The sequence below is a fragment of the Pyxicephalus adspersus genome, chromosome 5 (assembly GCF_032062135.1).
Source record: "Pyxicephalus adspersus chromosome 5, UCB_Pads_2.0, whole genome shotgun sequence".
Classification (NCBI taxonomy): Eukaryota; Metazoa; Chordata; class Amphibia; order Anura; family Pyxicephalidae; genus Pyxicephalus; species Pyxicephalus adspersus.
In genome coordinates this window covers 29,340,483-29,367,768 of record NC_092862.1, presented here as the reverse complement: position 1 = coordinate 29,367,768, position 27,286 = coordinate 29,340,483, and the positions used below count along the sequence as shown (strand labels likewise).

The 27,286-nt window shown below is 37.5% G+C and overlaps 1 protein-coding gene and 1 long non-coding RNA gene across 3 annotated transcripts in view; one reads left to right on the top strand and one right to left on the bottom strand.

The window, feature by feature from the left end:
* Nucleotides 1-9,999: 9,999 nt before the first annotated feature.
* PKIA (cAMP-dependent protein kinase inhibitor alpha) overlaps nt 10,000-27,286 on the bottom strand; it is a 22,315-nt gene continuing 5,028 nt past the window's right edge. The window contains exons 1-3 of one of the 2 annotated variants that reach the window (XM_072411020.1): nt 21,203-21,354; nt 13,266-13,440; nt 10,000-11,134 (exon numbers count right to left, since the gene is read on the bottom strand). In XM_072411020.1, the coding sequence (XP_072267121.1) occupies nt 11,052-11,134; nt 13,266-13,413 (231 nt within the window). In that variant the 5' untranslated portion in view covers nt 13,414-13,440; nt 21,203-21,354 and the 3' untranslated portion in view covers nt 10,000-11,051. Of the gene's footprint in view, nt 11,135-13,265; nt 13,441-21,202; nt 21,355-27,286 lie in introns of those variants that run through there. The other variant, XM_072411021.1, reaches the window with a different exon arrangement.
* Nucleotides 22,021-27,286, top strand: part of LOC140330692 (uncharacterized) — a 25,993-nt gene continuing 20,727 nt past the window's right edge. Inside the window, exon 1 of the long non-coding RNA XR_011920786.1 lies at nt 22,021-22,156. This is a non-coding gene — a long non-coding RNA (uncharacterized lncRNA). The remainder of the gene's footprint in view (nt 22,157-27,286) is intronic.

Sequence of the window (27,286 nt, the reverse complement as noted above, 5' to 3'; positions counted from 1 at the left end):
GTGAAGGGGGAGTAGTAAGTAGGTATTGTTCCTGTTCACAGGGATTTTTCTGATCTGCATTCATAGACAAAATAATGAGAAAATCCTGAAGAAGCACACCAACATTGTCTGGCATACATCATAATGCACGTGAGGACCAATTAAATAAAACTTTGCCTACTAAAGGCTAATGTACTGTGCATGTTGGCCTACTCAGTTGCTGTGCTTTTTGAACACGGGGAGCTTCTCTACACAAAAGATCACTGCTGAGCCAATATTCCAAATATTGGAGAAGATGGATCGTCATGGGTGAACCTGGGTGATCTAGGAAAACCTGCAATGGATTTCTTAGCACTAATGTGCTACTAGTTTGGCAAATATTTGCAGTCCTTGACCAGATCCAATCCAGGTTTGCTGGGTCATCCAGGTTCTCCCATGAGAGTCTATCTTGCAGTTTTGGAGAATTTTAGTAAATCACACCCACAGTGACATCATAACAAAACAATAAAATTTTAAAGGTACTTTAGCCCATGGGAGTAGAAGAACACCATCTGAAGGTTTTGAATCTATATTTCAGACTAAGACTAACGGGAATCCCAATCCACCCAGACTGGTTCCATTTTCTGTAGTAAAATATAAAGTGCAATGATTCTGGGCAAGGTGGGCACTGATAGGCTTAGCATGTAAACTAACATTTTGACTGTTGTATGCAGATCAGGAGAAGTCAGGAGAAGGTTCAAATCTTTATCTTTTTTCAGCTTGACATACATGCAACCAACATTTTCAGAGATAAAAGTTTACAATAGCAGCCTAAAAATCAATAAAAAAAAAATTTACATGTCAATGGTATCTGACACTTGCAGGAATGAAGAATGACTATTGAAGCAGAGCTCTCATAAGAAAAAAAAAATTACACTTACCTTTACTGGTGGAAAGCTGTCGATCCCTCCATGATCCTGGTCCAATTGGTCAAGCGCTGTCCAACCTTCTTTCTTCCTGGCATGGGCTGGGCACCAGGTACTGTCATCTTCTTCCTGTGACACCACCTGATCTCACGCTGCACAGCACAACTTCCTCTAAATGTATGCATGCTGCACATGTGTGAGATCACATTTCAGGAAAGCCCCTACTGTTTATGCATTTATCTGTTTCACGTTTACACGTAAAGTATGTGTCCCAGCAGGCTTCAGTCTTCACCGCTCTTTTCAATTAAAAATACAAACAATTTTTTCCATTATTTATATTGTTTAGCCTCCCTTGTATATAGCACCCAGGTTTACCTATGGCAGTCTATCTTCTCCAGTCTAGGAGAGCTTTATTTAATCACGCCCTATGTATTGGTACAAGTATTTGTACCTTGTATTTGCTATATTTGCTGAGCAGTGGTATTGCTGGTAATGAAAGCCCCCATATTCTTTACATATAGTAAAAGGTATTCTGACCCGCAAAAAGCACAGCTACTGAGTAGGCCAACATGCACAGTACATTAGCCTTTAGTAAGCAAATTATTATTTAACTGGTCCTCATACCTGCATTATGAAGTATGCCAGACAATGTCGTTGTGCTTCTTCAGAATTCTCAATATGTTTTCTATCACCGCAGATGAGAAAAATCCCTGAGCACAGAAACAATACCCAGTCATGTCAAAAATTGGATGATAGGTCTGCTTTATTGTGTAATGTATTTGCATCTCCAATCCTTTTTTTACTACTTTATCGTGAATGGACTTAGCAGTTACTTGGGTGGAACCACAGAACATGGTAGGTATCAGGAATCCTAGACTTGACGCACCATTCACCAGACATAAATTATCCTTCTCCTTTCATAGGACATAGTTTTATGTATAATTTGTTTATTTAGAGTTTCAGGATCACTTTAAGGATGCACTTCAAGTGCAATTAAAGGCTCCTGTATGACACTCTACACAAGGAGCAAATACAGTTGCTATATGAAGCCCTGATGTAAATACTTTCTTTGCTATCCCTGAGTTAGCCAATACTTCCCTATTTCCCAATACTTCCCTATTAGCATTAAACAAGGATCCGGATTGGGAGTTTACTATTTGGTGGCAGTAGGCCTTTTCCAGTTCTGTGACACAATAGTTAGTGGAGGTTATAATTTTAAAAATCAAGCCCAGAGCAAGAGATTACCTCAATTATAAGACCACAAACAAGTACAGGATTTATAATATATTTTCAGAGATGGTTTTGCAGTGGCTTCACACCTGACTTCTCTTAAGAGATAAAAAGAATGATCTAATCTAAAAATAATACCATTAAAAATACATGTTGTGTGTAACGGCAAAGTGCACACCAGCAGTTCTCATGGAGTTACTCCTGGATGATGCATTCATGTATATTTAAATAAGGTTTTATCATTCCAATAAAAGAAGCATTTTTGATTTTGTAATCTGCAAATCACGCACAAGCACACATTTGCTTTGTCACCCCTACACTGCACCAGTTGTTTTTTTTAAAGTGGCTTTACCTTTAGAGCAATTCAGACTGATGCCTTTAGCCTCATCTCTATAAGTAGATCTGATTCATTATCATGAAACATGTTCAAATGCACCTGGCATGAAAGAAATACATAGCATGGTGTTCATGTCATTGTTCTGTAAAATTAGTTTGCTTGGCTATCTTGGTGATCATTAGGCTTTAGTACTTTCTAAATCACTTTGAAAATCCAAGTTCTAGAACCCTGTTAAATCCATGTTACCAAAAACTATTGTAGTAGTTCCGAAAGCAACAGGCACAACAGTTACTATTACTTTTAGCATTTTTAAAGAGAGATTTGTTTTGGTTGAGTATACACATATAAAGATATTGGTTCTGATTCATTAAAGCTCTCCAAGGCTGGAGAGGATACACTTTCATCAGTGAAGCTGGGTGATCCAGAAAACCTGGCATGGATATGGTCCAGGATTGAAAACATTTGCTAACAAATCTGTTCCAGGTTTCCAAGCTGTATCACCCAGCTTTACTAATGATAGTGTGTGTCCTCTCCAGCCTCGGAGAGCTTTAATAAATCAGACCCAATAAGTTTTCTCTAATAAAGCCTCTCATTTTGCATACCCCAATGGTCTCTTCAAAAGGACTGTCCCTCTTTCAGATCCAAGTCCCTGTTGTCTCCTACGTTTTTCCTCATTTTTGGGTACATTTTTACTCTTCTTTAAAAAATGTATCACTTAACTATAAAAATTGGTTATTTTGCATTAAACCTTTCTTTAAAAAAAATAATAATAGAAAGTAATAAGTAGCTGTTAATATAACCAATTACCGTCTACATATTAATTTATATATAGTCCACCAATTGGGGATGTGGAAATTGTGTGTCATTAGCCTTCATACCAAGATAAAAAAGTCCCCTGCTTCCCCATCTGCAAATTTGGAAAGTATGGTTATGACACTTTATGGAGAGCTGAAAAATGTTTTAGAAAATTTGAATTAAAGCAGACCGAAACTAAAATTTTTACACAGAAAGGGTAGACAACTCTTTTATGTAAGGTGGAAATTACCTTTTATTGGGGGGGGGGGGTGTTTAAAACCCTGTGGGGGTGAAGCCTCTCTCCTTGCCGAAGCAATCAAGACAGAATGGGAGCATAGAGCCACCTGAGACACCCAAGTAACGCATACCAGGAGCCTTTTGGATGCGTCTCCTGATGTCGGCATGCTTTTTCTTCAATGGGAAAATAAATTTTGATCTCACGCATACGCAGTGAATCTTTTTTTCCATTTACAGCAGGCTACATCACCCGATCTCATGCCTGCGCAGTGCGAGATCGGGTGACATAGCCAGAAGCAGAAAGAAGAAGAAAGAAGATGGCGGCGCAGAATCCAATCCAGGAAAGCTCCGGAGGGATCGAGGGATCTGCCAAAGTAATGGTGAGCTTGTTTGTTTGTTTTTTTACTTTTAGTTTAGTTCTGCTTTAAGGAAGTCATGGAGTGCCAGGACTTGACATGTTTACATTTTTTTAGCAATGCAGGTCGGAGCTATTGAGCCTTTCTTACATTTACATACTTTACATATTTACATGCCCAGAAGCAAATAAGGAATGGAATTTGATTATAGGGCATTTCACAAAATTTTAGGGATCAATCACCGTGGGTCCTTTTCACTTCATGATCGGAAAACATTCAAATAAATGTTTTAAAAATAAAACACCATGGTTGTATTTGTTCACCTTCATTTTGTTGGCATTACTATTAATATCCTTTTAAACATTATCATTTTCATATGCAGTTTGTGCTCTTCTAATGTATTCTTTAGGTAACAATATTCATATGTGTCATGATGTCGTATGTTATTCATGCCTACATGTGCTTTAAAAATTTGTTACGCTATGAACAATAGGCACTAACACATTACCTTGTTTTTTTATTGAGGTGCAATCTGTCCTTAATTCTGTTGTAACAATTGTTTCATATCACATCCCTCAGTTGTCAGACATTGACAGCTGTAAATGAAATCAGAATTTTAAACAGTGCTGTAAGAAAGTCCACTATAAACTGATTTTTGGGAGGCCTAACAGCAAATCCGTAGAGGGAATGTTAGTTAGTTGACAATAAACAACATGGTGAAATATTGCTAGTCTGAACATGCTCTTTGAAATACAATTTCCACTAAAAATATTTTCTCTTTCTTTTTTTAACTCTGCATTTTATTTGCAGCAAAAATTGCATTATTCTAACTAGTTTTGTTAAAATATATAGGAACAGCCACAGAGTATGAAGTTTAGACTATGAGAAGTATGGAAAGGAATAGAGAAAGACCCAGATGAGACACATCATAATTCACATTGTCCTCATCAATTTTGGTTTTATCATCACTATAAAGCTTAGGAGTTTCAGAGCAATCTGTTAAAAAGGAAAGAAAATGTTCTCAGAGAATATTAATGTAGGCAGGAATGGTTATAATACTTTGGTAATGGGAATTTATTTCTACCTTTTTGAGGGCATGCAGAATCATAAGCATCACTTATTCCTACCACGGTTTCCTTGTCTATTAGAATTTAGGCAAATCCTTATAGTTAGTGTAATAGTTGGTCTGGTAATAGCTTCCAGCAGTTTCTTCCTGTAAAAAAAAAAGTTTTAAAAAGGGTTTACTGCCAGAGTTTAGAGGCTTTAACAACCAATCAAAAAATGAACAAACATAGGGGGCATTTATACTTTTTTACTGGCCAATTCAGCCATCAAGCGCTTATATTTCTGCCCATCTCCTGATCTAGATTTGCTTCTCATTTCCTCTTTTTAAAAACTTGATCCTTGCCTATTTTATTCCTATACCAAAATTTGTCCAACATCTGTTCCTAAATAGAAAAGTGTTCCGGTTTTAGGAGTTTGCCCATTGATTTTCTTGCACCAAATACAAAAGTTTCCCAAATCTCATGTGGGCTATGTATATTTAGGAGGTTCTCCTCTTTTTATTGGGGTACTTTAGTACTCAATCTGTGTTTTTAATGAAGGTTCAGCATTTCCATGAGCTTTTATTCTTTTACATTTATTTTATGATCAAATATGGTTGTTGAAAAAATGAAAATTCTGAATGATGAATGTATCACATTAAAAGAAATGTTTTTGATTGACATTGACAAAGACCTTATAACCATTGAGATGATGGAAATTATATTAGGCCTCTGCCTGCTAGCAAAATGGAATCTGACCTAAAATATGTTAGTAGTGGGTACCCATAACTCCCCTCCTTCTGTCCCAGCAATTGTAGAGATTTTATTATCTTCAGTGAAAAAAAGGCAGCCAGCAATTAAAACTTGATTTTGGTAACTTTGCTTTGGCTGAACTTTGTAACTGAACTTGTTCTTCTCATCACCCCTTACATTATCATGTTTAGGTGCTTTGTAAGATTCTTCCGAGCAGGGTCCTCTCCTCCTGTGTCACTGACTGTATCTTTCTGCCATTTGCAGTCCCTATTTAATGTACAGCGCTGCATAATATGTTTGAGCTATATAAATATTGTTTATTAATACTAATTTAAAAAGTCAGTGGCCATACACTTTTTGGTGAAAACAGTTTTAATTGAAAGAATGTGAGCAATAACACATTTCAAATTACAAAGGTACATATCCATAGGAATTAACAAAAGAAGAGGGGGTGTAAATCACAATACAAAATATATGCAAACAAACATTGGAAACATAGCAAACACAATTGGGATGAGGATAGGGAAGGCCATACACTTTAAAGGTATTCCCTGAAATCTGAATCTTTCATTCCTTGCATTTTACAGCAAAATTTGCATGGAAAATTTGCCCCTGGAAATTATTTTCTATAAAAACCATGAAAAGTTATATAATCAGTCATGTTAGAGGTCATGTTAAAAGTAAGGCATATAAAATGCAGCATTGTTTATTTTTCTCATGATTCCAGTGCCTCCAATGACAGTTTCTTTGTTAGTGCTGTTTTGGTGTTATGGTATATTTTCCTAACATGTTTGACTTTCTGGGAAACTCTCCAACCCATTTACATGCTGAGTCATTTTTGCCATGCTGAATTCCTCCAGGATTAGTCAGTTGTTACAACATTTCTGCCAAGTTATTTTTGAATGATTGCCACCACATTTTCATCAATACATCAATACAATGCTTGCATTTGTGAATTGTATGTTACAGACATTTTCTTTGCTAGCATTTTGACAATTGGTTGCTGTGTCATCAGGTTGTGAGAAATTTCTTTTACAGAAAGATATAGTAATATGCTATACAAACTTTGTCAAATAAAGTCGTAAAACACACATTCTGCAACAAAAAGTAAAAACTCACATAAACAAAAATACTAATCAAAGTGCAAACAGAAAGGAAACACTGTATCCAAGCAAGAGGAAAAAGAGTGGGAAAGTATTATTTTCCTAAGATCCCCAAGAGAACATAAAAGTTCCAGTTGACATTGACAGGCTGATTCACCACCAGCAACAAGACCCACAGCAACATTCCCCAAGAATGGGTCCCATAGTGACATTCACCAGTAGCAGGTCCTGTAGTGACAATGCCATTATTAAGTAATGGATGTGCTCCTTCTTTTCTATGTCCCTTGGATACCATGTGAGGGTTTCAGAGTCAGCCCTCTCTTCCTAATCCTGATCTTGCTGTGTGAACATTGATGTACACATAGCCATCCACTGTCTCTATTGCGCCGACAACATCAATACATAATTGTATGCATAAGCACCGACTTCCTGGACCCCAATTTATTTCAACTTCTGTTTCGGCTAGAAATTTGTTTGCTAACACAATTTGTATCAATGATTTTAAGTCAGCTATTTACTTTTATTGAAATTCATATATTACCAGCATGCATTATTTTTAGGAAATTTATAATAATGATAAAATAATAATAAATAAATAAAAAGATCTAGCTGTGTAGCGGGTGCATGATTCAATAGACTAAAAAACACAAAGGAAAGCGAATGATCCTGATGGACTCAGGGTTTTGGCTCACCTTCTACTAGCCTTAGCATTGAGGCACAGAGGACTTTAGGAAGCTATTACAAGGACAGAACTCAGGCTATTAAACAAGCAAGGTAAATCAAACATTTATGGCTATTTTTATTGACTACATAACTGGATTAGATGAACCTGAAATTCAAATTTCATAACATTTTACAAAGGATAGTAACTTAAAAAAATCTATATAAACCAATCCAAAAGCTGCTTTAGGGAAAGTCCATTAAAGCTCTTAACACCCACAGTATAATGGTCTTCAGAAGAAATCTCAAGACTATTGAACCTTCTCTAACCTGGGGGCTAAGTGTGTGTGATGAAGACAAACCCCTTCTTGGTGGCTAACCTTTACCCCTTCCTTCCTGGTGCCTAATCCTAATCCCCCTATCCTCTTCTCACTTGGTTCCATTCATTATCACTACCTACCAACTGCCTAATTTTAACCACTAGCTAACCTTCCAAGAATCTAACGCTTCAACTATCCAGGTAGCAAAATCTAATCAGAAAAAGTTAGTCCCTCCTTACCTTCCATATCGTTATATGTGTCTGAGCTGTATGTATGAGCTGTTCATTGACAGGTTGCATTGCAGTCTATAATCTATCCTGTAGTGCCAGCCAACCATGGGAGCGTGAGCTCTTCTGTGCCATTGTTTGTATGTGTCTGTCATTTACAACCCCTATTTAATGTACAGAATCACATAACACGTTGGCACTATATAAATACTGTTTAATAATGATAATATTAAAAATAATATTGTTGAAACATTGTAGGGAAAACAAGCTGACAAGACCATAAGGCAGTTTCTGGTAGTAAAACCCTGCCTTTGGGCAGCAGTTTTGGTATGAAGTATAGGATGCAGAAGTGTAAACCACACTTTAATTATCAGAAGGGTATTTATAATTAATAGTTTAGTGATGTGTGGGTATAGTGTAAAATGTGTTTGTACTTTAAACCATTTAGTCCAGTGTGCACTTTTTGTTATATTCACGAATTTCCCCCAAAGCTGCCCATTTACACTGTACTTTGTGTCTGCATGTATACAAATGGATATACACACAATAAGGAGCATGTATAAAAGCACAATATGGAATTATTTAAACTTTAGGCATATCTAGACATGAAAGTATTTGTATTGGGCAATTTCATTTGTGATACAAAGTACACATTTCTGGGCATATTGCCAAGATGCAAACCAGTTTTGCATAACATGTTTTGAATTATATTTTTTTTTCTTAAATTCCACCCATTTTTTTTGTAGAGAGGGGTTGTTGGCAAAGATGGCTTCCTGTTTTAAAGGATGATTTGCATCAAAATCCAGCTTTATGTACAGTGCGGAAGAGTTAAAACCTCTGGGGGGGAATAGTGCTGTTGTTGCACCTTTTGTTCTAGTAATCAATGCCACTGGAATATGTAATGAAAAGTTTAAATTGTACACTAAAACAGGAGATGTCGAGGAGGAAGAGATGAAAAGATGATTCCCTCAATGAGGACGCAGGTAGGATACCATGACCCCTCATGCACAGGGTGGTGAAGTATAGATAGGCCCTAAAAGATAAACGCTATATGAAACTAAATACAAAGGGGTTTAGTGTAAAGGAAATGCCCCCATATACATTGCTGATGTTTGAAGATGTCTTTGCTGTCCTCCTGCATGTCCCTCCATCTATGCTGCCTGCACAGGCAGATTATTCACTGAAGTGTAGCCTGTCCTTCTCAAGACCCATTCTGTGAACCAAAGAATTGTTTTACACTTGGGAGAAAATATTATTTTGAAACTGAAGTGAAGATTGGTATGTGATAGGAGACATTTATAAATGTTATTTGTACCTGAGAATTACACTGAAATGTTATTTTTTTTTGCCATGAATTATTTTTGAAAACCTTCACTGCACCATAGTTAGTCCAACCTTCCCTGTGCCAGCACTGATGTATACATGCAGTGTGATATCTAAGCCACTGCTGCTTATGACTGCTGGTCACAAAACTTTGGAGTTGTCACTACTCTGCTGATCACTGTTTTCCTAGCTGGAGGATCTGATATTCAAAGCCTTGCCCCATTGATGACAGCCACTTCCATAAGCACAGAAGAAGGCATGGTAGGTCATTATTAGAGGGAAGATAAACTACAGAGAAACCATGAGCAACTAGTACTTTTCCCTTGACTTGCCTTTTGTTGGAGATGGCTTTTAGACTACATTTCCTCCTTAAACCCATTTCATTTAACAGTACCTAATACTAGCCATACACATATATCTATGTGTCAGGGGTGCAGCATGGTAGTAGGTCAATTCAGGCTGCCCAAGACTTCAAGGATTCAAATTTTGCTATTCGATTGTTTCTAGAACTTGGTCTTCCTGCCACACAGTGGGGAACTGTGAATCAAAATCAGAGACCGGCTGTCACTTTGACAGCTGAGGCCCGCTCTGTACTCCATGGGCCCATACAAAGGGTCATATTTAAATGCATCCAGCAAACAAAAGGTACATTAAAAAAAAATTTCATTCCTGAACACTGTTCATTTTCTGTATTTTCTCAAAATATAAAAAAACACAGACACACAAGTCAATCCAATCTTTATTTCATTTTATTTGGTTACTTTATTGGTTATTATAACTGATAAACAACCACACTATTCATTATTAAAATGTACAAACATTAAAAAGTGCACGATTATATTTGTAACAAGTACAGTGTTAGAAATCAGTACTGATTCTGGAAGGAATCTGTGTGCCTGGATACCACTACACACTCCCTAAGTGCATTTATGCTTTTAACCATTATTGTAGTGCATTACCCCCTTGTGGAACTATTCAGCCAAAAACAAGAAACAAAAAAACACATACAGATTTTGTAGAAGGTAAAAAAGTAACAAAACATTGTGAATTCTATTTGCAATTTTGTGAAAATGTGTCCTGTGAAAATTACCTTTATCATTGGGAAAATGTCTAAGCCACAGTGAAAATTTCGACTGACAAATCACATGACGGCGTGAGTTAAAATGCAATTGAATAGATAGTGTCTAGTAAACGGCCCATTGAGTACTAGGACAATGGTGATGAAATGTGATGCATTTTATGGTGATAATTGATCTGATGAATAATCATAACCAGCCCTTAATTTATGTGATAACCATTTGGCGTGTGCACATCTTAATGAGGGGCAGTGTAGCTTATTAAAATGTACCGTACAAAACATCTGTAAACAACAAAGCTATTGAAACACAAATACAAAATTCTTAATTGTTTTCCCATCTTACTTATTTTCTACATTGGGAAATCTGAATATTTACTAGATGTAAAAATTCATGGAAGCCTTTACAACAGCAGAGAATTTTACCCTTCATGGGCTTCTATGCCACTACAAGAATTTCTGTGGCTAGCCATAGTGATTTACTAACATCTTGTGTGATTAAGTGAACTCTGTCCACATGTCAGCCATTGCTTATGATAAAATTGGGAAAAAATCCTTCCCACAACTTCAGAGCCAGCCATTTATTTGATATGACCCAGTCATTTCTGGCATCTATGCTGTATTCTTTGCTTTTGATGCTAGTGAATATCATATTGCTTTGAGTCTTATCACAGATATGACTACTTTAAAAGCTATCACACAGGGACGTTAGCTTTCCTGTTTTGGTGCTTGATTTTGTTCATCTGCAGTTTTCTCGCTTGGAGCTGCTTGTTGATTTTCCCCATCACCTTCTGTAATACAGAAATTATGAAAAAGAACCAATTAATATCTTTCCAAAACCATATTACAATAACATACCACATGACAGCATATGGGAGTACCAACACTAATAACTTTACTAATATGGCTATCATAATTAGAGATGAGCGAGAATGCGAAATTTTCCAGAAAATTTCCTCCAACTTCCAATGGGTCTGCGAATTTTCGGCAAACCAATTTCGTGGATCAAACTTAATGTTCCAGGAAATCAGTACAGAAGGATTTCCAGGGCTGCATTCATTCATGCAGCCCTGGGAATCCTCCTGTGTGCAATGCATGGGCTCTTGAGGTTAATTAATTTGATCGCAGTGGATTTCCAGAGCACTAGAGGTTATTTAACCTCTAGTGCCCAGGGATCGCAGTAGATTTCCAGGGCTGCATTTATTCATGCAGCCCTGGGAATCCTGTGTGCGATCCCTGGCACACAGGAAGCATGCAGGTAGTAGAAGTGCAGTGAGGAAAGCAGTGAGGAAAGAAAATTGACCAGGCAGATTGTTTATTGCAGAAGGGACAATTTCCCTATAACAAAAAAACCTTCTTTTACTGCCCATTCAGAATATTTTCAGAAATCTACACTAGCTCAGTCTTTAATGCTGGGTATCTTGCCATACCCCAGGTTCTGCAGGTGGGAGTTATGTCATTCTGGCCTGGCCAATCAAGATGGCCGAAGACCCCAACCTAGTAGAAGACTAGGTGAAGATAGCATCACTGGCACAGGAGAGAGGGAAGGTGAATGTACCTTTCCTCTATGTAAAATGCGAACAAGCTAGGTTTTTTTTTTTGTGAATTGGCATTACCTATCCTTTCTGAAAAAAAAACACCCTGAATAAAGATTTGTTGCCCAAATTGCTGGAGATGTAACTAATGAGTTTCAAAAGAAAACTTTTTTGTTGATGTTTTTAAGCCTGCCACTGATTTTGACATTTACTGCAAAGTCCCTGAACATAAAATTGTCACTAAAAATACTGAGGTGGTCAGTGGGAGCGTTTTATAGAAATGCCTAAAGAAGTCATCAAGTTCTTGCAAATGTTCAACTTTAATCAATGCAAAAATTAGACCTATTGTATAGTATTGGGGACTCTTGCTAGCTGTAGAGAAATAATTTATAATGAAGGTGTTAAAAGAATCAAAGAAAATGGTATAAAGTGCCATTCCCCATATAGAGTCTCCATTTTAAAAACAGACCCTTTCCCCAAGAATAGTACCTGGTTTTCTAGATAAAAGTTGGGGGAAGGGAGCAGAGAGTGTATGCGTACACTGTATGCCTGTACTATATGCCTGTTTATATCAGCCCTAACAGACTGATACATTTACACAAGTAAATACATATTCTTCCACATCTAAATCTCACAAATAAATAAATAAATATATATATATTTATATATTTACATTCAGGGGAAATCATATTAGATTATCAAAAGAAATTAGGAAATTACTCATTTCTTTTAACTATTCATACCCTATCTCCCTGCGTGATATGCAATTGTCACTTGATTCCTTTCAGTTATACCTGATCCAGAGAATTTTCTTTGCCAAGTTTTTATTTATTTTATAATTTGCTAAATTTTTATTTTATTGTTTGGTTACTTTTTGCAAGAAATGTAAAATATAGGTGGACTTGCCATTGTACTACTGAATCATATACACAGGATATAACATTCTGCTTTGGTCTTTGTAGGTATATTTCACAGTACTACTTCACATCTATGCACTCGGTTTACTTCTTCTCTTTTCTTAACCTGTGTGTATCGGCACTGCCGTATTTCTTGGTGTCTGTTCCTATTCTGTATATATGGATTCTGCACAGTAGCACTTTATTTGTGCTTTCTGCTGAGTGTAATTAAAAGAACCCAAAGTCTGATTCTCTGTAACTTTTCTCATTCCCTCTGTACAGATCCTGTCCATCTCTCTTTCTTTATGCCTGGTGTAAAGCTCTCCCTATAATTTGTTTATCCAGGTTGACATCTCTACAATTTTCAAAATCATCTAATTTGTATTAACGTTGCAGAATGAGAAAGCAAAACTCATCCTCACATGACAGTTCACTGTATGAAGGCACTGGAAGGTGCAGAGTAGTGATGTGCTTTTCTAAGTGACACTTACCTGGTTTGTTTATGTCAAGCTCTGATAACTTTATGGCTAGTTCACTTGTGTTCCCTCCTGCTGAGGTGAGTATGTCATGCAGAGCATTCCTTCTTCCAGTTCTTCCAGAAGCTATGAAATCTGCATATGTAGATTCCACATCAGTCATTGCTACCAAGTATCCACATAGCAGTGCCTAAAAAAACAAAGAAACATATATATGAAAAATTTACAAATTAGAAAGACATTACCTAAAGGTCAACCAATCCCAAAAGAAAGTATAAAAAGATCTATAGCAGAAAAACTCTATATGGCAAGTTCTGCATGGAAGTATGAATTTCACCTATCCTCCCCAGGCTTCACTACTGGTTAGTTTCCATTCATTCAAGGGTTAAACTCTGAGACAAGCTAGGGTTGGGAAAGCATCTGCTGATTGGGTAAGAGATCCCAATCAAGGCCTGCTTTGCTATTGGGCCAGCTACAGCTATGTAAGATATTGCTGATGGAAGTAACTAGTGTGAAGGCTGGTAAGTAAATTCTCAACCATCTGTGTAAACAAGCCCTCAAGGCAGCACAGTTGGCACAGTGGCTAGCACTCTGGCCTTTGCAGCACTGGGCACTGGTTTAAACCTTGGCCATGACACTATCTGCAAGAAATTTGTATGTTCTCTCTGTGTTTGCATGGGTTTCCTCTGGGCACTTGGTTTTGCTCCCCTACATCGCAAAAACATGCAGAAAGGTTAATTGCCTTACCCTAAAAATTGGCTTTAGATTGTGTTAATGAAGTATAACCATGGTAGGGACATTTGACTGTGAGCCACCTAACTATAGACTTTGTATGACCACTGTGTAATATGTTTCTTTCTCTGAAACTTCAGACAGAGCTATCAGTTACACCATGATGAGTCATTTAGTTGTATGTATAAATCCAAAATTCCACCTGGCTGTATTGAAGACTGCATAATATTTGTATAAAACATTAAACTAAAAGTTAAAGAATTTAAAAAATTAATTTGCAGTAACTCTACCCCTGCACTATAAGGGTTAAATGCTTGTTTAGGTCTGTAGGAGTAACAGCAGGTGTGGCTCCTCTTCCATCTGATCTACAGAGTGTGGTTGAGCCCTCATGTCCCTCAATAGGTCCAATGTAGGAACAATGCAGGAAATAGGTTCTTCATTGTAGGGGGTGACCTTTGTGCCTGCAACTGCAGTCCAGAATAGAAGAGGCTGCAGGGGACCCTGCAAATGAAGAAGTAGCCTACAAGGGTGAGGGGGAAAGGGATATAAAGTTGTTCTTTACATCCACACTTAAACAAGCATACAACCCTTGCAATGTGGCCCCACCATAAGGGAAGTCTTTGAAATTTCTGGGGTTCGGCATCAAATAATGAAAGTTGTATTTCCTTGTTAGACCCAACTGTAATAAATTTAGATAATATATCAACAACTACTATGCATGCTTTTTAGGTTCTAATTAAATGTTAGCTTTTTGAATAAACCCCAGGCTTCATTTACCTCTAGGAACTTCAACAATCTGTGCTCTCAAGTTTGCCCAGCAGTCATGGAATTTGTAAATTGCCCCAATTTCCTGGATGCTTTATTTATTTTCTGTTATGAAGATATATTAACTGACATGTCAACTGCTACATTCAAGAGACTCTGTGACAGGGATTGAAAGGAGTGGCTAGAAACAAAGTCAAAGGGTAGTTTATGTCTCTTATCAAGAAATAATTTTTGGGGAATGATGTTTAAAAAATAAAATATAAAAAGTGCTTGAATTCACAACTACAGGAGATTTATTATAGCATGTAGTATAAAGGTAAAAGGCCATGCAAATCTTGTTTCCCCAGTTCTGTAGCGGAAAGGGTTATAACTTTGATTTTCTGATGCCTGAGCTCCCATTATGAAAGTCAACCTCACCTTCCAATTTGGTGACTTTATGTGCTTGTAGAAAAAGTGAGAGAAAATCTAAAATTTTACAATACAAGGGGAAGAGGGGAAAGTACCAAAGGGAACATCAAACCCTGTGACAGCTAAGGTGAGATTTATCCAACTTTGGGCAGATTTAACTTAATTTCCAGTTCTAGCACAGAAAGTGACGGGAAGACATCTAAATGAGGACACAGGCATAAATACAGCCCTGACAGACATTCTGTTGCGTCACAATTGTACCCAAAACAGCACAAATTTGGCTGAAGTTCTTGTGACTAAAAATGGGAACATGCGCTGAAACCCCACAAGGCAGTACTTCTGCTTTACCTATAGAAAAAAAATGAAAACACCCAAACAGGAAAACTAAGCTGCTCTTGGAGCACATTTATGAACCGCTTGTCGACTTGTGCGATACTAATTGTTTTTCATGATTTTCATTTTTATTTCTTTATGTGTTGATATGTCCTATTTTTATAAATAGATTTTGTATGGATAAAATGAAGACCAGTAATAGAAACCAAGCTGACAACTGTGTGTACCATTCTAAAAATAACGGATTAAACAGATTGCTGAGTAACAACATATTCAAAGCGATAACCTTCAGCACATTAATGTTGTAATAAGATCTGTGCTTTTTAGCCACATTTTCTTTACCAAGGGCTGTTTTTGCCCTGAGAAGTTAACAAATTAAAAGAAGCAGATTTACAAGGAAGCTGGGAAGGTTCATCTGTTTTCTGTAAAAAAGAATATTGGATGGCAAGATTGTGGGGGAGCCCATGTGTCACCACGTTTCTCACATACATTTGGTGAGGTGCTCCAGGGTTGATGACTTTTTGTTTTCTTTAGATCCTAAATGTGATTTCTGGACATTTTCTGGCTTAGCCCCATCAGCTAACCAATTTTTACTAAAGTCATGGGCAAGTGACACTCCGGCCAAGTTTATGTGCCTTCCTATCTGTTTACTTCCTGCTGGGATGGAGTCATTGCCTGCTCCATTTGGACACTTTCTATTGGTTGACTATGATAAGGCCCTTTTATGAATGGGCCAAAAAATTGTCTAATAGGAAGCATGATGTCATGGAATCTTAAGTTTAGGTGAATATATTATCCTTTAAAAGATAAGAAACAGATCCTACGGGGTGATTTAGAGGATGTTGGGTAATATTTTTAGACTTGTCCTGATGGCTGGAGCCCAGTGGCCTTGTAGAGCTTTGGGTGAGATAAAGTCTTCTTTTCCAGGTGCACATCTTACATGGCAACTATACCTTATTGTTAGGTCACATACACACCTGCAATGGTTCTCTTACGATAATCCTCTCAGGGCTGAAATCAGACGAGAACCGTCTGTGTCTACAGTGCTCATTGTTTATCGCCAGAACGACCCTCCTGGCAGATCCACGGACAACGGATGACAAACAATTGTAATGAAAGTGAAGGGGAGAGAGTGCAGCGAGGTGCTGCTTCATTGTTCTCCCCCTCTCCTCTCCATAGAGCAGAACGGTGCATTATGTACAGCACTTGTTCATGCATCGCGCAGTGGTTTGGCGTTGAAAGATCCTTTCCAATGACAATTATTGCACCTGTGTACTTAGCCTTAGCCTTAGATGAGCAACTAATTAGAGGGTACACTGGTAGTATGAACATTAAATGAGTTTAAGTCATGTTTTCAGATGTTTTGTTTGTTTTATGCTATGAACTAGCTCTACAAAGTCCTCCTGCACTGAAAATATTGTCACTTTTGAAAATACTGTCACTATTTGCACATATAGAGACCATTTTTAATCACACAAACTTAAATAAAGCTATAAAGGTGATCACAATGTTCTAAAATACCAACCTGTTGTCTAATATGTGTTGTTATCACCACTTCCCCCCCCTTGGAAAAGGGTGGACTGATTAGCCTTATATCATGCAAGGCTAGTCTGGTTCAAAGGACAGATCAAATCTATTTCTTCTCTTATGGCAAGACATTTCCTTTATCTCAGCCTCTACTAATACAGATCTTCTCCTGAAATCATGCCTGACTTTGAACAATTTGACTATAAATGCCTTCATCAAATAAGGATGCCTTTTGGATGGATCAATGGCAGATTCAGTCCTAATTGAGAACAGGAAGTGGCTGGTGATGGTGTGTGTGGTACCTGTCACTAAACCGGAAGCAGATTGATGAGATGTATAGACACTTCACTCATTTATTCCCTCCAGAGTACCTGCTCTGATTCTTTTTTTCTTTATGAACCCTTTTTTCTTTATAAAATACAAAAGTACCAGCAATAGCTGTTCATGTCTGATGACCAATCATGTCTGAGTTGTGCATACTGGTATCCGCACAACACACTGCAAACCCTTGTATGGTTTTTAAACACAGAAATCATTGGTCATCATGAGCATATTATTAATTAAAAAGCTAACTGGTAACAATCTCAGAACTGATCCTTGGGTATACTACTTATATAGTATTCAAAAGATAATCATAAATCTTCTAAATCAGAATTCTTTGAATGAATGGTAGCTGCTTGAAAACTCTCTCTCTCTTCAAGTTTATAAATAAAATAATTTGCTTAGTCCTGCTGCATCATGAAATCCAGCTATAACATGTGGCAGTACACAAGACAAGTCAAAGGTCTACAATATCATTTCTGATGGTCTGAGAAGACTCCTGTCATGATTGCTCAGCAGAAATATATATGTTGTTCTGGCCCTGCTAATTGGCTTTAAATCCCAATACGCTCTGTCCACATGAAAATAGTATGCAACAAATATATATATAATATATTAAATACAACCCTGAGCTCATTAGTAATAAATAATAAATATAATAATAAATCAGGACCAATGTTGCCTATATATCTAGGATATATCTATATCAAATATAAAATAATGTCCTAGATATTCAGGCAACATTGGGCCTGATTTATTAAAGCTCTCCAAAGCTTGAGAGGATACAATTTCATCAGTGAAGCTGGGTGATCCAGCAAACCTGTATCTGGTGCAGGATTCAAAACATTTCCTAGAAAACAGCAAATGGCTTTAAAGAAATCTATTCCAGGTTTGCTGGATCACCCAGCTTCACTGATAAAAGCATATCCTCTCCAGCCTTGTAGAGCTTTAAAAAATCAGGCCCATTGAGCTTAGGGTATTACGGATGTTTTTACATTTTAGAGAGATGTTTGGTCTCTAAATGTAAAATGTTTTATAGTTATCCATCTAGCAAAAGCAAGGACAATAGGAGAATACTGCAAAACTTTCTCAATCTATACAAGCTGACTGCTCATGTGGTATGATTTCAGAATGTGTTCTAAAAGAGAAATGATCAGCTGCATCAGTGTGTACAAATAAACAATGCAAAAAAAGGAAAAGGCTTAGGTCTTTGTGTACCTGGAGAGTCCCTAAAACTATGCAGAGCTTTGACTCCTTCCTAACCTAATAGAAAATATAATATAAACAATGACAATAATCAGTTTTTTCAGGCTTTCTTGTTACGTTATTTTTCACCTGGCGATTCTGCCATTACCAATCTCCCCGCCATAGAACTACAATGGTGACTGTCTGCTTTGTATCTAGGTAAAAGCAGGGTTGTCACCCTTGGCTGCTTTTCTCGTTTAGACTACAAACATATCCTTCTTTTCAGTTCATAGGGAGGAGGTGTTCAGTTCACAGAAGATAACTGGTTAAGCTTTTAAAAATGTTAATTTCAGTGAACACACAGGAAATTACAAGGGAGTATAATTCTGACAAGATCAATGGGTCATTTTTATACTTGAAGAAAATGTGCCTGGCCTGAAAAAAGAAAGCTAATGTTAATCCCACATCTAGGAACAAATGATCAACAACATATCAAAGTTTTTTTCTTGGGTTTTTATATCCTTTAAAGCCCTATACTTGAAGAGTTAAAAAGCTGAAATACTTATCATCACTGAAAAAAATGTTACTCCAGGCTGTTCCTAGTTCCGATAGCATGACGAAAATCCTGGCTTATAACTCAAATTATCTTGGCTGAAGGGAAACATTAGTCAGTCTAAAAGACCAACACTCCCATTGAGAACATTTCCCATGACCGAATGTCTGAGAACTTGGTTGTAGAGTAATAGAAGGAAATTTTTGATGATCAACATAAGCATTTATGCTATTCTGTAATTTTGTTTTTGTAATATTTAACTAAACACAAATCCAAACTGCATAAGGTATAAACCCAACTCAAGGATGTTTCTCTTCAAATGTTCCTTTGGGCTTCCTAAAAAAAAAAGACAAGATGTCCTCATCTGGGTTCATACCTACTGGAAACTGGAGTTTAATATTCAAATACTGGTCCAGTTTAATTTTTTACCAGGTCTAAGCCTTAATAAGACAAATAGAAAGAAATATTCCTAATCTGATTTTATAGCAGAACTAAAGCCAAATGGCTAAAAAATATTTCTAATTTTGCATAGCCACTCTTGTACATCCTTGTCACATGGCAAAGACAAGAGCATCATATCTTTTTTTTTTCATTGCAGTTTTGAAGGCTTTATGTCTGTTCACTGGGCTGTAAGAGGGACTTGATTATTAGATTAATAAGTAAAGAAAGACATTATAGGAAAGTGCAATTCTAATACTGGAGATGTGTTGAATGCTGAAAGTTCTACCAGTGTTTCTAGATTTGCTTATATTTTCTTAAATTAATGAGAATTGTCTATTTAAATATGATGAGTTAGCATTGGATTCTGCACACCTTCCTTCACACTTCACCTCTTACTTCTACCATTCACCTTCCCAGAGCTGGGGAAGCAAATCAATAAAGGATTATCCTTTATATGGACAACTGTCAAATGTTCTGTCTATGACACAGGTCTATAAAGTATATCTAGACAAAACCAACATTTTTGCCTTTCTATTTCTTGTAATTTATCTGTAGTTTTACAAAAAATAGCTTTACTAGCAATGTTGATTGTTCCCGGAGTTCTCTTTTATTGACCTGAAACAACAGTAGTTGGTTTCCAGCATACTTTTAGGGTATGTTAAAAATTAGGACAACATAAACATCATCCACATATTGTATATTGTCCCAATCCTATTTTTTTACCCCTCTCCCCCACACATGAAAAAATATAACTTGATCATGGACAACCCCCTCCATGACCTGTAAGTTCCATGACATTGCAGAGGCGATTGTGCAAGAAGTTGGCTGGCAGGACAAGTAGTCGACTGCCACAGTAGAATGTGCTCTCTTCATGAAGGACGCCTGGATCTAATATAAATTTTGGACAGGAAGCTTGTCATAATATAAATTTGGTCAGACTCCCAATATAACACATATAACAAATCTGTATCCACCCCCTTCCCTGTCTGTATTATGTAATACATGGATAACTGCATTTTTTAGAGAAAAATATAACTGCACTGAAAAGTTAAAAAAAAGTTTACAACAGCAAAACTATTTGGGTATATAAAGTCTTATTTTGAGAATAGAGAACAATGGTATGTGGGTACCCATCAAACAAAACAACATAATAACAGCCTTGTACCTGCACTTGGTGAGTTGGTGAGTTTAGTTTTACCACAGATAGTAAATTCATAGGTAAGATAGGGCTTTGGAATTCATTACTTTACTACGTGTATTCAGTAGTGTAATATTGACAAACAATGGTCTCCATAACATTGTTACAATGGCACTTTCAATATTTCTCCGCTGCTCAGGTACACTGCTGTGTAATAAGTATCTAACATGCAGTATTCTGCTATGGAGAAAAAGATTCAGACTGATATGTTACTTTGATGACTCAGCAATCTAAGTACTGAATTTAAAAAGTAAAAAAGATTTCTTTATTGTTTGCAGAGCATGTCATCAAACGTCTGTGACTTTCCAATGTGCATAATTAAGCATAGGAAATAAGATTATTGTTTGTAACGGTTCCTTTACAATAAATAAGCTATTGCTTCAAAAGGGGCAGCTTATCAGCATGCAATACTTGGAACAGCTGTACACATGTAAATAAGTATAAGTGCTGGAACAAACCACAACAGTGTTATAAAGCATAAATACTTACTTTTAGGTTTCTTGCACCAAGAATCCTGGTGGAGGGGGCCTATGGAGTGCTATTTACATCTCGCTGCTAGCAGATAGCAGCCTCCATTGCTGTTGCTCTATTTATGGATTGCTATGTCATCACCTTACTAAAGACTGTGACAGCTGTCCCTATAAGTGACGTTTAACCAACTACTAAGTGCTGGGAAGAAGTACTCACTGCGGCCTGATAATTCAGTCCTTGGAAGTTCTGATCCAACACAAACACACTTATATATTGTACATGGTAAACCTTAAAGTTGTGCTTGAAGATAATAATGAAGTTCATGCATATTTACTTTTCCTTGTACCATGTGAAGTCCTCTAAATTTAGCATGTAAATATATTCTTGTTTAATGAGGTCAGCCAGATCCAAATGGACATGAAAACACAATGGAATGAGTTGCTGAAATAAAGATATGCCTCATGCAAAACAATGCCCAACAGGTTCAGACTCCCTTGCCGAATAAATAAGTTTGCCAGGAGATGGCTATTAAAGGTATTAGCAGACACCCTCAAGAATATGGCTAGATTTTCGCTGATGGGAGAGCCTGTCCTTTAAGGAGAACAATGCATTGCATTGATTGTCAAGGTATTTTTGTAGCACTAGCCTAACTTGAGTTAAATTAACAGCGACATATTGTTTCTGAGAAACACATTGCTCGCAATTCTAGGGAGTTTTTGAGAAATTGCTGTTATTAGCAAATTGCAGCAGCAATAAATTGTTGTAAAATGTTTATTTTTTATTTCCCATTTCTCACTATCTATTTGTAATGGTGGAAAATGGTTGTGGTGGGTGTCCACAATTTCAATGCAAGGCTATTGGCCTAGCATTGTTGGGGATATTGTCAGTGCCTGCAAAAGCAACCTGGAGCAGCTTAGAGGAGAAGGCTTGGGGATACTACCCCAATGAAGGAGGAACCTGTGAAGTAGCAAGGTAAACTCCTGTTTACAAATTCTTTTTTTTAATTTTTGGAGTTATCAATAGGTTTAGAAATACAAAACTTAGTTAAGGTACCTTCTCTGTCATCTGCAGCCTCTGCTCTGGTATCCAGCATCAGGGATTTTTAATACCAGCTAGATCCAATATCAGAGATTTTTAACATTCATTAGATCTAAACTCACATTACAACATTACATCCATTCCAACATTACATCCACCTACCTTATCCTGTTACCTGTAACCAAGGAGGTCTCTCAAACCTGTTTACCCCTGAGCACTGCCACAGTGATTCTTTTTGTGATGTATCACTATCTAAAACCTCCGCTGAAGAAGCCTTATACACACGAAACACGACAGGTACTGAGACCTTTAACTTGACTCTCACCTATTTAATTTATGGACTCACTAATTCTATTTACAAAACAAAAAACTTTATTGTAAGACCAATATGGACTTCTAACTTTAAAATAATGTAGTAATAAATAAGTTGTGTTTTGCCACAACCCCCCTCCCCCTTTTTTTGCACAATCATTCGGAGAACCTGGAGTATTTTTTTTTATACTTAGCATATTTTTTAGAGACAAAAACTAGGGATAGTATAATTTCCCAGGAGGGTGGGTGAAAACAGTGTCTGTGCTTCTCTATTGTCTGATAGATAAACATGGTCCTTAGCACTAATATTTTGGTAAATGAGACCAGACTTGAAATATTGGCCAAGAAAAGAGAGCAGGAAGTGGGTTGCCAACACATTTACATGCTGGCGCCTTTCATTATTGGACCTTCAGTTGTAGAAGCATATAGATATGTGCTGGAATTTTTTGCTATTTAAACAGTTAAACAGAAAGCATGTCTGTGACCAACAGCAAACTATCTGTATGTATTATATTCAGATGTTGGCAAGAAGGGAATTTATCTCTTCCTCATGCAGAAACAGCTGCTGTTTTATATGGGGTAAAAGTGAAAATGAGAAATGGATAGGCTTATCAGCTGCTGTTTAGGAAAAAAACTTCACTGACTAACACGCCGGGTAAATACTTAGGAGGGCATGGAATGGTACTGATTGTCTGCAAATATAGAAGCATTATATATGTTTGACTTCAAGATGTTGACTGAAGTTTCAGTAATTAAAGTAGCCACAGTCCTTAAAGCTTAAGTGTAATCTGTTTATATTTTGCCTTCCCTGCTTATTCCTATCCTTCCCGATCAACATGCTAATTGAATTTGTAACCATAACCTTTCTGTTTTCATTACATGGTTTAATTTAGACCCAGAGACATTATCACTGTGTGTCTGTGCTTCTCTGTGCAATGCTGGCAGATGGCTGGTGTGAGGGGCCAGTAGCACTATGTTCCAGTATTCCTTTAAAGAGCCAACAACTCATATAAAAGCTCTTGAAGTTATGTCAATATCAATATGCCTTTGTAAATAGATGTCTGTCTGGATGAGTGGGCTTTCCTTGGCAGGCTGGATTTGCATGCAGGCTGACCTAGGTAATGTCCCAAATGTATTCTTGGTTTCAATGATTCAAAAGTCTGGAGTCCAGTAAATTAAAGGGGTGGGCCAGTTCAGTTAGGAGGAAAGGGCTAAGGACAGGTTCACACCTGCAGCAGGTACAAGTCCCTATGCAGTTCCCACCTTGCCAGCTGCTCAACCACTCCAACTGCGGTAAATCTGACTGCTGATGGCAGTGACCAATACTGAAGCATTTACTGCCACCCCTATTTGTTTTCCTTTGGGCTGATGTGGGTAGATGTTATATGTCCCCATCAAGGCAGCAGTTCATTGGCATGGTGAAGCAGTAACGGGCCATCACTGCCAGTCTCAACATAGTCTAATGATGCTGCAAGTCTTTCAGCAAGCCAGGAAATAAGGCAGATCCGGTGTAATTTGTTGCAGCTTTTAATGCACACTGTCAGAAGTTGACTGTGTGCAGTGCAATTTGAGCGAGCACATTTAGTACAGTAGAGGAGCCCATGCAATTGTGGTATTCAGTTCTGAATTAACCATCAGTCAGTCAATGCTATGTATTAAATACAATTTGGGATGGGCATGTTTTTTAAGTTATGAAGATATTGATGCATTCAGGAACAGTGACAGTATTGGGGATGAAACTATGGAACCTAAGTCTGCTGGTTTGTCTCTAACTACTTTCCTTTCAGCCACCAAAAAAGCATGGCATTACTTCCACCAGCTCAGTCTGTTTTGGAACTGCTGGCTGTTAGACAACTAAATTCCTGTTATCAGGCTAATCAACTTCTGATCTTACTTCAGAATGCTTAACAAGGAAATTCTGCAAATAAAGGCAATGCCGACATATTTTGGTGTTAGGGCAAATCTTGAGATGTCATCTTTAAAGCCATCAGGATTACCTTTAAATTGTGGCAGCCTTGCTAGAAAAAGGAAAATCCAAACACAACATTTGTGCTGCTATTTTTGCTAGCATTGATGCTTTGAGAAGACGCTTCTGCTCACTGAGCAAGCAGGTAGATATAGATAGTGGAGGTAAGTGGGAGGGGGGTTAGTCAGAATGATCACGTAGGTCACTCACTATGTAGATGGTGTGGTAAGAGTTCTCAGAAAAGTTCTGGTCAGTTCTGGGTTTGAGCACCTAAGCTAATTGTGTAAGTCGGGTGAAGGTACAGATAGTGGCAGGCTTGGATGTGACCCATAATTCAACAACACCCAGGAAAACTGTGGACACTATTTCATAAGAAAACATTAAAAGACTAGTAAAAGTGCAGAAAAGAGCAATCAATTCATAAGGGATTTTTCCTTATAGCACTACAGCTACAACATGAACTGAATCGATTCTATCTTAAGAAGAGCCGATTAATGCAGAATATGGACATGTTTTTGAATTGTATAAAGCAGTCTACAAATAGCAATCAAGAATATTCATTTTTTTTTACTTTAAGGACATTGCAGAAGACAAGGGGGCATTCTTTGTGCCTGAAATAAAAAAAAAAGAAGCTTGACATCTGCCTAGGGCAGGGGTCTGCAACCTGCGGCTCCAGAGCCGCATGCAGCTCTTCAGCCTCCTTGTTGTGGCTCCCTTCAGCTGCCGGGGGGAGATCTCTGATGGGGGATCCCCTTCCTCCCAAGACACTGCAGAGGAGGGGGATTCCCTATCCGGTGTTCTAATGAAAAAAATCTACCAGTGAAATAAATCTACCACAGGGCGTGTACAAATGGGTGTGTACAATGACATCACCCTCCTTTGAACCCCAATTCCCCTGGAATGGGGAGATGTACAAAACCAAAAATGTAGGTGCAAATGGGGGACACCTGTGACTAACACCCCCTAAAATTTATTTGTTAGGCTATCATCAGAACATAAAGAACTCTGCCCATCAAAAAAATCTACCGTTACACATTATTGGAGGCACCTGAACCCCAATTTCTCTGGAACAGGAAGGGGGTACAGGTGAACAAAATTAGAGGTGCAAGTGGGGGACACCTGTGGCTAACACCTCCTAAAAACTCCACCCATCAAAAAACCCCTACCCTGTTACACATTGTTGGAGGCTTCTAGCACCTAAACCCCAATTACTCAAGATTGGGGGGTACAGGTGAACAAAATTAAAGCTGCAAATGAGGGAGACCTGTGGCTAACACCCCTTAAAATTTAATCGCTAAGGCATCGTCAGAACATAAAGAACTCTGCCCATCCAAAAAATCTACCCTGTTACGTTAGAAGCCTCCAGCTTATAATGTAACAGGATGATACGTTAGAAGCTGGAGGCTTCTAGGGGCATAGTTCAGTGTTTAATTTATTTCAAAGTAGGCCTACACATGCACACTTGTTGTAACAGGTAAAATTAAAAAAATATTAAAACTTTTAAAAGTTTATAAACTGTGTTATGTTTTGCGGCTCCAGACTATTTTTCTTTAGTGGAAGAGGAGGCTAAATGGCTCTTTTGATAGTAAAGGTTGCTGACCCCTGGCCTAGGGGATAATTTACCAAAAGAAGCCTTGAAAGCTAATCTGGAACACTTGAATTCATTGGTGATAATAACAGGTACACTTAGTTCTTCCATATGGAAAAACTGCTTTTTCTTTCAAGAATAATAACACCTTGTCAATTCAATGTGTCACCTTTTCATATAAGTATCATAAGTATAAGTTTGTAGGCACTGAAAAAAGATCTAATGTTTTAGGTTTAAACATGTTTTAAAAAGTTAGCAATTTTTGGAGTGAACTTACTTTTCACATGTCCGTAATTTTGTTTTCTGAAAAAAGCCACTGAGGAAATGTTTAAAACACTGTTCTATTTGAGAATTTTCTCATACAATTCCTGCTCCGAAGTAAAAAAAAAAAAAAAAAGTTGTTTCCTTAGCCCAGCCTTTCTCAAACTTTTTAACATAGGAGAACAACTATATCCACAGCTTTTACATTGTTGGCCAGTGGTAAGAATGTCACCCTGATAGAAAGCCAAAATGAACATTGGTGACAGTTATACTTGCTCAAGGACCCCCTAGCAACCTCTGGAGGAACCCTGGCCTGGACAATTATCACGTAAATTGCTTATGTACCTTACTTTTTGGGTTTTATTACATGATCATTTCAATTGCCTAAAAGTGGACAGCAAAATGAGGTGAAGCACCAAATGTTTGCCAGTCTTTAGTGCTCAATATTGGTAAGCTGCAGTTTTGATAGCAGGTCTCCTTCTGATGATAGCATCCACTGTCAATGAAGTTGGGTGCAGGATAATGGTGCAAAGCTGACAAACAAACGCAAATCACCAGACCAGAATGTATTTGATTCTGTAATTGTGGTCAGAATGGTAGGGGAACTGGCAGGACCACCAGACACTTGTTATCAAATTATGTGAAAAAACAATGCGCGGTCCTGAGCCAGCTAATTTAGTGGTCTGCCGGTCCAAAAAGGTTGACAACCAGTGTCCTATTCACTCTGATTTATCAAAGCTCCCAAAGAATATAAATCATGGGAAAACCTGAGCAATTCAACAAACTTGAAACAAATTTCTAGAAAAAATCCTTTCCTGTTATTTGGCAATGTTTTCAATCCTGGACCAGATCCAATCCAGGTTTAATGGATCACCCAGGTTCACTTATTGTCTATCTTCCCCAGTCTTGGAGAGCTTTAATTATTTAGACCCTTTAT